This window comes from Chenopodium quinoa, unplaced genomic scaffold, assembly GCF_001683475.1.
Source record: "Chenopodium quinoa cultivar QQ74 unplaced genomic scaffold, ASM168347v1, whole genome shotgun sequence".
Lineage (NCBI taxonomy): Eukaryota > Viridiplantae > Streptophyta > Magnoliopsida > Caryophyllales > Amaranthaceae > Chenopodium > Chenopodium quinoa.
The window spans coordinates 5616201-5628873 of record NW_018744304.1 but is presented as its reverse complement, the minus strand read 5'-3'; the positions used below and the strand labels follow the sequence as shown (position 1 = coordinate 5628873).

Genomic DNA, 12673 nt, shown 5'->3' with positions numbered 1-12673 from the left:
TCTCCAACTTGCTCCTCGATGATAAAATCACTACTTGAGAATTACCAACTTGTGCACATATTAACCATCATGAGATTCACGATAATCTAATATACCACCGCGATCATTTAAGGTATTATTGTAAGATATATATTAAAATCATTAAAGTATTTACTGTAAGATATACATTAAAATCATTCAAAGTGTATCTACGAATATGTACTCCCTCTACCCCAATTTGATTGCCACGTTTGATTTTTTCAATGGCTCGACACACAATTTTAATCATTATATTTAATAATTTTCTAGTATGAATTATAAATGAACATACACATCAAAATGATTCCAATATCACAAATATACCTATGCATTCATATATTAGTGAACTGTTGAAATTTTAAATGAACATACACATCAAAATGACTCCAATATCATAAATACACCTATGCATTTATATATTAGTGAACTGTTGAAATTATTATATAAATAGTACAGAAGTCAGTGTAGCGATTAAATTGGGATGGAGTGAGTACGCCACCATAACCAATTAGCCGTGTGCTACCACTATGGCAATTTTCTACCAAAGATTGGATTGTCTTGCCTTACTCCTACCTTGCTAACCAGCCAAAAGAAGTAAAAACAGAGTTTTATTATGTTGTTTAAGTCACTTTCAAGATAACGACAAAAGAGCACATTGTTGCACAACTTATAAATTTAGTGCTTTTTGATGGGATAATCCTGTCTCAACTCTCAATCAAGTCACAATCACTTCACAAAAAGTAAACAATAAACAAAGTTTTTAGTCCAACTCAAAATCAACCAAATCAAGAAGTGGGGTCAGAAGAAATCAGACTTGTATATAAAGCTCTTAGCCACTGGCCTTTAAATTTGTAAATTCCATAACATAATCCTTTGATAGTTCACTAAAAATAGTTCTCATTCTCCTATCAATCTCTAAAATATCCATACTTAAAAGCAATTCAGTCATGGGGAATTGCTTAAGATCACAAGGAAAACTAGTACAGGTTGCGAAACCCGATGGTAAGATACTCGAATACAAAGCATCCATGAGAGTAATCGACGTGTTGTCAGAATTCCAGGGACATGGACTGTCAGATAATCTTCCAGTCCTGCAATATATGAAGCCAAATATCGAATTGGTGGCGGGTCACCTATACTATCTTACACCTCTTCCAGTTCAATCTCCAAAGGTTAAAAAGAAGGTAAGGTTTGCTGAACCAGAAAAAGTGAAAGAAAGTAAGAGCGAAGACAAAAGTTTAACCATAAAGTTGGTCATCAGCAAGCAAGAGCTGAAGGAGATGCTAGAAAAAGGTGCTGTCTCACTGGATGAACTAGTTTCAAAGCCACTGAATGATAGGTGTCGGACTGAGAAGTTCGATGAGCAGAGTTATGGAAGCAAGACATGGATGCCTGCTTTAAGAAACATACATGAAGTAGACTAATACAAACTGTTTCCATATATTTTGTTTCAACACCATACAATCTAACATATTAATACAAAACATTCTGTTAGCTAGTATTCTTACTCTCAAGTGTTGCTTTTGTGTCTTTTTTGTTGGTTGTCCAAACATCTATTAGCTAAATGCCTACAGCATCCAGAACAGTCATCTACGTTGCATGAAAACAGATACAAGAGATTGGTGAAGATTAATGATTTCCATACAACACAAACACAAAAACTAAACAATAAATTAATCTTTTGTTTGTACATCTAAATTTTTTTTAAAAAAATTGTAACTAAACAAAATAATGAAAAGGGTAATTATAAACTAGTTTAGTTTACTCTTAAGATATTATTAGAAAAAAAGAAAAAGGTAATTTTGTGATCCATAGTTGAGGGGAAAAAACTTGCAGGAAATAGAAAAATTAAGATTCTTATCTTCAAAAACAGAAAATGTGACCTTCATACAAGTTTCTTAGTGAGTCAAGGCAGGTCATGTAACTAGTAACACTAACACAGATTTAACAAAGTTGAGTACAAATAAAACTGCAGTTCAGAGCTTCAGACCTGTTGTGGAGGCAAAAGTGTACTGAAGAAGAAGTTGTCTGCGTTGACCATAGATCTTCATTAAATAAGTCTAGTTCAGGCACAGAAAATCAAAGTTAAAAGTGAAAAGAGAATGTCATAACTCGGGTAGGGTAGTAAAAATACTCCTAATTGGTCCACCTATGTTGATGTTAGAGAGCATGCCTTTCAACTGGCATGGCTGTCAACATCTCCAGGACAGACTAACCTAATTTTATCTTCTTTTTATATTCCTTAATCTCTAATTCTCTTATCCATGATAACCTCTTTCTTTGATTATTACTTCAGCACCTACCTGTTCCTCTCAAACTTAACTTTACCAACTAGATTTTAGGACACGTTTGAAAAGTCGAGTTTAACCTAAGGAATAACAAGCTTATCAGGAGGACAATCTACAATCAATAGCACAAATAAATCTAGTCTAGCCTTAACCAGCTTACACTTTCTAAAGATCCGAAACAAAATCAATCTGACTCTTTGAGGAAAGATCATGTACATCTACAATACCCACAAATCATGCGAATAATGAAATCTGCTATAGATGGTGGTAATTGTTGATGCATAGATCCCCAAAGGTAGAGTATATAAGCCATATGATCCCAATTTGATGCAATGCATTTTTACAAGATCATCCAGAGTTATTATATTAAGGAACAATGTCAGTTATAAATTATAAGAAATATTATAATTTATATGTCCAATTCTAGGTAAGAACTCTGCAGTTTATGCAGAAAATCCAAGGAAGAATCACCTACTGATCTCTATTCAAAGGCTTTAATCTCTTTGACAACAGAAATAAATGAATAACACCATAACACACATCAAGTACTTCTCATCATATGCAATACACATGCTTGCAAAGAGACAATTTTTTGTATTTCACCATACCGTTGGCCTGGAAAAGTATAAACTAGCACGATACTTCAAAAGAAGCAAGTACAGTTTAGTCAAAGGTTTGATCAAGTCCATTACAATCAAAGACAACAAAAAACAAAAGGTTTCTTTAGCAATGGCATGTTCAACTCCTGCGAAAATGGATGGTTAATATGTGTAAGTTACAACAAATACTACTTTCATAGTCAAGAAATAGACATCACTACCAGCACCATGATATATTGGTGGTTGACCAGGCAAATTTACTAGGTAGAACTATAATCCCCACCACACTTCTCATAATAGCAACCTCAGAAAAAATTGGTTAAAGTAGTTGTTGCTTCTTACATATTGCATGATAATCATTTTAACCTGGGGCCTTGAAGTAATACAGGGGTTTGACATGTTCAAATACTGATCATCACATACACAGAACTAGTTTCTTTTTTTTTTTTATTTCTCCTAAATTTACTTTTCTATCTTACAAATCATTCACCTTTTGATTCTACATCATCTCGAGTTTTATATTCATACTCCATAATTAAACCCACTACTAGAATCAATTAATTATTACCATGACATTTAACATGATAATAATTTTCTGCATTGAATAGTAAATATAGAATGAATGGTTCTTAAATTAAACTGAAACAACAAAAATGTGATAAGATGGAAAGATGATTAAAAAATGAAAAATAGAAAATAAACATAAGTGGAACATCTATCAACCCCATTGGCACCACAAAGGTTATGCTTATCTACCAGCAGAGAAAGAAAAGAAGACTGGTAAAGAAATGAGAAAGCAAACCAAACAATGGTGAACTGAGCCTAAAGTAATCTGCAACTATAAGCAAATATAGTGTTTGTTTGGTTTACGTAATATAAACAAGGAAACAAAACTAATTAAGGAAACAAAAATAATTGAAGGCACCATAATATAACTTCCTAGGAAGTTATAGTTCCCCCTAGAATGAAGTTAAACTTCTTGCAGAGTGTTTTACTTCCCATGATTAACCAAACAACTTTTATCATTATAATGAAATCATATGGTAACAAAATCAACTTTCTATTCGTGCTATGTTCAATCAAAAGATCATGAACATAGGAGCCTTTGGAAGTAATACTTCCTAAGAAGTGTTTTTTCCTAAGAAGTTGACTTTCCTAAGTAGTTCCAGTTCCTAGGAAGAGTAAAAAGTTGTTTGATCAATCATGAGTAATATTACTTCCCACATAAAAAGTTCAACTTGGCTAGAGGTAAGCAATTCCTCACATTTAACGAAAAGTAATACTAACTCATAATATTTTCGTCAACTAAGCTACTCCATAATATCCACTTTCCAAGTTTTTTTATTTTTATTTTTTAATTTTTATTATTCTGTCAACCAAGAAAATACTTGCATTCATTAGGAAGCCTCAATCCTATCAAAGTGCTTAAGAGTAGGGAACTGATGTTTTGAATTCAAAAAAGAGGAGAAATTTTTAAAAGAAATCATTCTATTTCCTGGAGCAACTATCTGAATCATAATCTGTGGTTCTCAAACACTGTTACTGCATGGATTTCACCTAGAAAGGGAATCGAATTCAAACCGTAATTGATATGAAAGTGATATGAAATTGAAAGTACCGGATTAAGAAGCTGAACAAACATATCTGAAACAGGTGCTAACCTTCAGAGCACTTTTCTGAAATGACAGAAGAAACTGACGGTAAACTTTGGGAGCAAACAATAATGGAAATTGCCTTCTGCATGGTAAACATATTAGGAATCACAAATCTAATTGTTCTCTTAGAATTTCAAGCAAACTCGGCATATTGAAGCTCAAATATATTCATACAACTTTAGTAAAAACACACATACACAAAACACAATCACTCCACAATGTAACTATGAGTTTGAAAGAGTACGACAGATAACTAGCACCAGATAATGCCCAAAATTTATTGCAAAGCCCTGAAATTATTTTAAATGATATTCACATCGTTTGAAAGAGTTTAACACTCACAAGATGGTACACTTTTTTTTTTCCAAGGTGATAGGGTAATAGTTGTAAATTGACTACAGGCAGGAAAAAGATAAATACATAAATAAATTATATTACAAGATAATTGTATATATAAACATTCAAAGGATCTAAGCACACTCTTACATCATTTTGTTCTTCATCAAGTCATTGACTATAATCTGGTGCTTCTCCATTCAAGGATCCCGTATGAGCTGTTAAGAACTAGTGTTCCTCCTTTCAACTTCTAGAGAAATTTCATTACGGCGAGTAAATGGAAGTGTGAATGGTGGGTTATACTGCAAAAATAAAACCTTGTTAAATTCGAAGCAACACTTGGAAAAACTCTGCTTATGAAAAAATGAATATTTTTGCCCCAACATTCTACCTCTAATTTATTCACTTGATTAGAAATAGAATGTATTACCTATCTGGGAAAAAAGTAGGTGTCAAAAATTTAATAATTCCACCAAATCATTCTCAGAAACCCTATGGTATTAGTGTATTACCTGTGCAACTTCTACTTCAGCTCCCACTTTAACTTCAAACTCCAAGTCATTCTTCAGAGCATCTCTCAATTTTGACTCTCGTTGTTTGACCTCTTCATCAGTGACATTACCTAGTTTCCAATTATAAGATTACAACAAATTATTTAGAGCAAGTTTACCATGAGTAGAAGAATATCAAACATTAGACTATATGATGCAAATAAGCAAGCATTGCACAGAGAATCAAACAATAAGAAATATAATCTTAGATATCAGAGAAACAACCAAGCTGATATAATCTTATCAAGAAAATATTGTCATACCAACATCCGGTGAGCAACTTTTAAGCACACTCAAAAGTATAAAAACTCTTCAACTCACCCTAGAGTAAAGGTCCTGAGCTTTTTCAAAATTTAACATCCCATACTCAGAGGAGTTTTCTTGGAATATTCTTCTAATACCAATCAATGCTATTCTTCATGTGCAAGATGTGATCTTTCTAACCTGTACTACCTTGATAGGTTTGGCTTTGCTGCTTTTAGCAAAGAGTTCATTGGGTAAAGTTCCTCTAACAAGATAGTCACTTAAATGCACATTGCCAATAGGATATGGCTATATTCTTTTATCCTCAAGGCCACCATCCCTTTAATAATGATTTATGTGAAATGCAGAGGGGGACTGAAACTGGTGTAATAGTTGTCCATACAGAAAACTTAAAAAACTGTCTTTAATTTTTGTTTTCCAATCTATCTTATCTCTCAGACTACTACAGTAAATAAATGGAGCTCAAAATTGACAGAAATGCGATTAATTTGTTACTTGTTTCATAAATAGCCATCAGGAATCTAATTTAAGCATTCATGGACGGCATAACTCTGTGCTGTGAAGATTTTATTCACATCACAACAACAGAAATAATAATAATATAATAAAGGTTTTTTTTTAGATTTTAACACCTGCTAAAAACACGAAAATGGTTTTTAACACCTCCAAAAAAAAAAATGGGTATTAACACCATACAAATTTCCAAAAAATTGGTATTACCACCACTTAACGGTTTCCGTTAAAAAATTCCGTTAAATGTGGTCCACAGTGACACATGTCACTATTTTATTTGTTTTAAAAAAAATAAATAAAAATTAAAAACCTAAAACTACCCCGGCCACCCCAGACCCACCCACCGCGCCACCACTGTCGTCCCCAAACCCAACCCTTCCGGCGTCCAGCGTCCCAGAGAATCGCCCGGCGCCGGCAACCCCACCCCCACCACCCTTTCCTCCACCTACGCACCCCACCCCTTCCCTTTCCCCATTTTCGTTTCCCTACCAACAACCCCGAAACCACCCTAAACGGGTTTTAGGGTTTCGTTTGGGGTGGTAGGGAATCGATTAAGGGAGGGGGAAAGGAGAGGGAGGGCGTTTCCGGGGGAGGAGAAAGGGGAGGAGGGGCATTTTCCGGGGGAGGAGAAAGGGGAGGAGGGGCATTTTCCGGGGGAGGGGCGTTTAGGGTGGTTTCGGGGTGGTGAGTCGGGAAACGAAAATGGGGAAAGGGAAGGGGTGGAGTACGTAGGTGGATGAAAGGGTGGTGGGGGTGGGGTCGCCGGTGCCGAGCGATTCTCTGGGACGCCGGACGCCGGCAGGGGGTGGGTTTGGGGACGGTGGTGGTGGCGCGATGGGTGGGGCTGGGGTGGCTGAGGTAGTTTTAGGTTTTTTTTAATTTTTTTTTAAATTTTTTTTTTTTAATTTTTTGGCCAATAACAAAGCGACACGTGTCTATATGGCCCTACTTGACGGATTTGTAAACGGAATCAGTTACGTGGTGGTAATACCCAATTTTTTGAAATTTGGGTGGTGTTAAAATCAATTTTTATTTTTTGGAGGTGTTAAAAACCATTTTCGGGTTTTTAGCAGGTGTTAAAATCTAAAATAACCTATAATAAATAAACAAAACTCGGATACAAGAGTTACAAGAAAATGTATATGGATGTATACTTCAGAAATATGATGCAGCTGGATTCCACAATAGCGTTGTCTGGTATGTTATCTTTCGGGCTGCATGTGTAGTATACGAATCTTGAAATCAATCACAACTGTATACTAAGCACAATCCTGTTTATTATAGCAACACTAGTTATTTGTAGATAGATATTTCCATGTGTTTAGATATCCTTATTAAGCCATGTTAATTTCAATATGTTTAGTTAAGCTGCCAATGGCCAATTATCAAACATATTATCCTCCAGAATTTTTTTCGGGTTTAAGTTCAGAGTCAAAATCAGTAATGATATCTTTTTTTTCCCTCCATTTCTCCTCATAGAATAATAAGAGGACTAACCTGAGAAGGCAGCAACTGCAACTATTTTCTTTGGCACCTCAGTGACCTTCACAGCTGAATCTTTAGGTATGGGCAAATTGGAACCATATTTTGAAGGCAAGACAAAAGACATCTTCCATTTTTCTTGACCCCTTCCCTAAGAAGTTTGACATATTCCATAAGCCCAAATGCATGAAGAATCATATACACTTGCAGAAAAAAATAATAAATAAATAATGTTCTAGGGCAGCTAAATGTGACAACACAAAAAAGGCCAGTGTAGTTCAAAGTAACCTGTTATAAAAAGAAAAAAAAATAGTGCAGAAACTGTGAGCAGAAAATAGGAACTAGAATGATAAATTCTTACCCTCCTTGTAATCACAGGGGTCGTCATTTCCATTTTCTCTCCATCAGATGTCCTACGGGTGATAACAGGTGTTGTCATCTCCATTTTCTCATTTGTTATATTCTACGAAGTGATAGTCCACGTTAGAGCCACAATCTCAGCACAATATAGTACACAAGTTACGAGAGTGGACCACCCTTTCTTGCACTACAAAAATAAGAGATAACCACTCAAAAGACTGGAAGAGATATTGATGAATACCTTACCAAACAAATACTCAGCTAACATATTGAAGGACTGAGAAGATCCAAAGAAATCAAAGCCTTCTTTCCCAGGCATGGTTGTCTCTGCTATAAAGTAAGGCTAGTGCAAATTCAAAAATCTTTAATTAGTTAAAAGCACTAGCTCATAAGGAATGGACAAAGAGATTGCAAAGGTATGGAGAGTGATGCTACCACATTCAAAGTAATCAACTAGCAAAATCTGATGCTACCACATACAAAGTATTAAACTTGCATAATCAATGCTACTATAAAAACAATATATGAGTTAGAACTTTGCAGATAGTTTTTCGCAATATTAAAATTGTGTAGTGGAGAACTGGAGAATATTGTTTGTCCCATCCAGTGAGATAGTTTTCCACCATGAAAGAACTCACAGTGCTGGAATCCAACACAAAAGGTGAAAATAAGAAATGTTTTCAGCAAAACACTACCCTCAAAGGCTCAATGCCAACCAACACATGAAAATTGAACAAAGATACAGAAAAGATACTAACTAAAGTCTAAGGCTCTAAGCAACATAACAGAAGGAAACAAACTAATAAACAATAAAACTTCTATGCTTCCCTCCTCTCATCTGAGCTAAAAAAAGCTATAAGAAATCCAAACATATGTTTGCACTTTACAAAATCACACATTATTTCTCCTCATACAAATCATTGCACAAAGCCACAAACACATTTGAACTAAGAGTAAGTATTTAGGGTGCATTCTCTTCACCTTTTGAAAATAAGTTTCTGGCTAATCAAGGTTATCAGGTCCAATCAGGTGTAAACATAAGGTAAAATTAGGGCATGTTAGATTCAATCAAGTCTAATTAGTTCAAGTGAAACGAATGCACACATATGTTGGGGAGTAGAGATAGTTCTTTAACAAGTATACACAATTGCAAATTCTCCCTCTATTATACTCATTGAACTCAAATGAAGAACAACATATTCAAAAAAACAATATTTTTTGTAACAATGAAGAAAAGATACTAGGCAACTTAAGTTACAAGTTGACACTCTTAAGTATTCCTTATCAACAAAATAAAGAATGTGGTTTGGAAGTGTTGATACCTCAACTTCTCGGATCTCATACTTGTCCTTCCTACTCAACACCTTAAAATTCACAGTCTCAAGGTCCGGAACTAGAAACAAGACCCAAAAAAACATTAATAGCTTTAGTGGAATGATATATCACAGCAAATAGAAGTTATTCTTAAAAGTAGTACAATTGATATGGCCAAATTCTTCAAAATTTACTGGATTAGAATTAGCCACAAAATTTATCTGCGACCGTTAGGCACTAACGCATGATGTTCTTGCTGATGGAAATCCTCTCACACAAGACAAATGCATCAGAATGGTATCACTTCTTGTGAATACTTTTGTCTACTTTGCCATGATTTCCTTCATTAAGTTTTTCCAACTTTTACCAATATAATCCACAATATCATCTTGTCTCATGCTCAAGGAGGAGGATCTTTATGGATGAACACATGAGATAGACTCTTGGTTCATGCATTTGGGAATAAGGCTATGGTGTTGTTGTTTTTATTTGTTGTTATGAATACTCCACAATCTTACTTGTAATTCTAGCCAATTGTCTTTACTATCAAAGTCAAAATCCCCACAACAAAAGACACCCTCTTCCTTCTTTACTTCTCGAAAAAAAGGACCAACTAGTGACAAATTTAGGACTTGGAATGAGAGTATGCTGATAGAAAATGAAGGCTATAAAATAAAGAAAATTATAGCTTTTTTTTACCCTAAAACAAATTCAATTTTTATTGAAACAATAGGGGTACAACCATCCTCTTATGTTCCTTTAAACCATTCCTTTTCATTCTCTTGTAAGCATAGCAAGCAATAGATAAATGTTATGTGGTGGCTAGATTGTGAAGCTGCTAGACGAGCTGATTTCACCTCAATAAATAAGCGAAGATACACTCGGAAACTCTACTCCCTATCCACCACTTCTCAACAAACACTAGAACACTACAATTAACACTTGTATAATCTTCCTATCAGACTCTTATTTTAATGTCAGAATTTTAGCCTAAGCGAATCTACTCAACTATGTTACTAAACTTTCATCATTAACAGTTGAATCACTTCTCCTAATGAAATAATTTGCACAAACCAGCAACCTTTTGTTATTCATGTAAATTAAATTTCCCAATGCTAATGTAAATTAAATTTCTCAATGCCAATATACAATTACAATATCAAATTTCTCAATACTAATCAAACTTGCTACAATTAGTAAAATAATTAACAAAAGAGGCTAAGCTAAGAGGAAGATGAAGGAGTACCAGTCATCAAAGCTTCTTCGAGATTCCGACTCTCGAATCGCTTCGGAACAACATACTTGCTAGTCTCAGATATTAAATCAGCCACAACTGCATATTATAATCAAAGCACATAAACATACATAAAATCAATCAAACTAGAAAACCTAGAAAATTCAAGACAATAAACTGAAAAATCAATTGAAACTCATTGAATTACAAACAAATAATTTCATAATTAACCTCGCTGAGATACAGAAGCAGATTGCGAAGCGAGCGCGAAGAGGAGAGAGACGCGAGCTTCGAAAGCCGACATGGTTGGGCGTTGCTGCGGTTTGGAAGGAGGATAACGAAGCATGGTGCGATCATTCGCCATTGATTTAACTGTAGTATTATTGAGTATAGATATTGGCAGTTTTGGTGCTGCCATTGTTGTAATGCTGAGAAAGAAACAGAGAGTGCAGTCAGCCCAGAATACGTGAAGATGGAGAAATGCAGTTTCAGTTACCGTTTTGTGGTCATTGGTAAACTTAACTGTTTTCCGGACCAAAACTTATGTGGCCCTATTTTTAGTGTTCGCCTTTTAATTGCACTGAAATAAAATTATATTTACAAATTTTTTTTTTTTTTTTTTTGTTTAATTTCTTCTTAAGATTTACTAATGCCCTGTTCTTTTGAGTTTCTGAGCAGAGCAGAGCAGGGTAGAGCAGAGCAGAGCAGATTGAAGCAGCTATTTTTTAGTACTATTTTTAAGCAGAGCAGAGCAGATTGAAGCAGAGCAGAGCTGAGCTGAGCAGATTTCAGCAGAGCAGAGCAAAGCAGAGTAGAGCAGAGCAAAGCAGCTCTAAAGAACAGGGCCTAAGTTTTGCTGAGCTGAAATTATTTTTGCTAAATAAAAATTTGGTGGAATCGGCTACCATGAACCAAATTTGATTATTTCGTTGATGACTACGTAGAATAATCAAATTTGGTTCATGTTAGCCGACCCTACTTATGGGATTAAGACTTTAATTAATTGATTGAATAATATACGAATTAAACCTATATTTTAAGGTGAAGTGAATATGATCTTAGATCTTTCACCATTAACATTTACAATTACATATAAGAAGATTAAATAGTTTATACAATGAAACACAAATCTCCTGCCAAAAAATAAAACTAAAAATGAAAGACTAATTACCTGACAACATTGGTAAATATATCAAGTTGAGTCTTGTTTGACTTGATCAAACTTTGACTTTATGTTTATGTGTATGATAATTTATAAAGAAAAAATCTATCAAGTTGTGTTTGGTTAGATTCGTAATGATGTACGAATCATATTTTATTAATATCTAGTATTTATAATATTTCATTACAAAATTAAAGGTATTTAGCAATAAAATCTGCACATAAAACGATAATATATATACTCCATATGTTAGAATTTATTATCTCTTAACTGATCTGAACTTATTTTTTCTGATATGCTCTAAAATATGTTGAAGTAAACATGACCTAAAATATGCTCTAAAAAAAAAGGCTTAATAAATTTATAAAGTATAGAGTATTTTATTCATTCTTAAATGTTTTACTCAATGTAAACTATTGTAATTTTTTTTTTTTTTTTAAAAAGGATCAACTAGAGGTTTTTTTTTTTTTTTTTTTTTTTTTTTTTTTTTTTTTTGCACATCTACTAGAGATTGTTGATACAAAGTTATAAGTAATTGAGTTTAACCATAGAGCCGAACCAAAGGCTTGTTACTTGTAATATCATACGCATAATTGAAGTTGGGATTTGTTAAACATCGCCCGCAAATCTCCACATAAAGCCCACAAATTAGACATAGTTTGACAATTTTGCCCATTTCTAAAATCGTACCCAAAGTGAACAAATCTCGATCTAACAAATGTGGAGTCGTACTGGGTTGCCCAGGGAGGCCGGAGAGGCGAGGGTCGCCGGAGATACGTCGTCTTCGACGGAAAACGAGGTGGCGCCTAGTTTGGACGCCGGAACCATGGCAAGGACGTCCAGGCAAGGCGCCACAACCAGTGCACTGGCGTCCAGGCCAGACGCCACAACCAGTGC

At 34.6% G+C, this 12673-nt stretch overlaps 2 protein-coding genes across 4 annotated transcripts; one reads left to right on the top strand and one right to left on the bottom strand.

Moving 5' to 3' along the window:
- Nucleotides 1-479: 479 nt before the first annotated feature.
- On the top strand, nucleotides 480-1525 carry LOC110695722. The gene has a single exon (XM_021872949.1). It carries the CDS (start codon nucleotides 966-968, stop codon nucleotides 1440-1442), a length of 477 nt encoding a protein of 158 aa, XP_021728641.1. The 5' UTR covers nucleotides 480-965; the 3' UTR covers nucleotides 1443-1525.
- Nucleotides 1526-1607: 82 nt separating this feature from the next.
- On the bottom strand, nucleotides 1608-11164 carry LOC110695721 (heme-binding-like protein At3g10130, chloroplastic). 3 transcript variants are annotated; one of them, XR_002506184.1, is made up of 9 exons: nucleotides 10846-11164; nucleotides 10627-10713; nucleotides 9389-9459; nucleotides 8308-8409; nucleotides 8068-8169; nucleotides 7722-7857; nucleotides 5409-5518; nucleotides 5047-5198; nucleotides 1608-4642 (listed from the first exon to the last, which is right to left on the bottom strand). XR_002506184.1 is itself a non-coding variant. In XM_021872947.1 (8 exons), exons 1-8 carry the CDS (start codon nucleotides 11030-11032, stop codon nucleotides 5118-5120), a joined length of 876 nt encoding a protein of 291 aa, XP_021728639.1. In that variant the 5' UTR covers nucleotides 11033-11164; the 3' UTR covers nucleotides 4820-5117. The 3 variants fall into 3 exon arrangements, 1 of the variants encoding a protein (XP_021728639.1); XR_002506185.1 differs by having other exon boundaries at nucleotides 1608-4581; XM_021872947.1 differs by lacking the exon at nucleotides 1608-4642 and having other exon boundaries at nucleotides 4820-5198.
- Between the last annotated feature and the right edge of the window lie 1509 nt (nucleotides 11165-12673).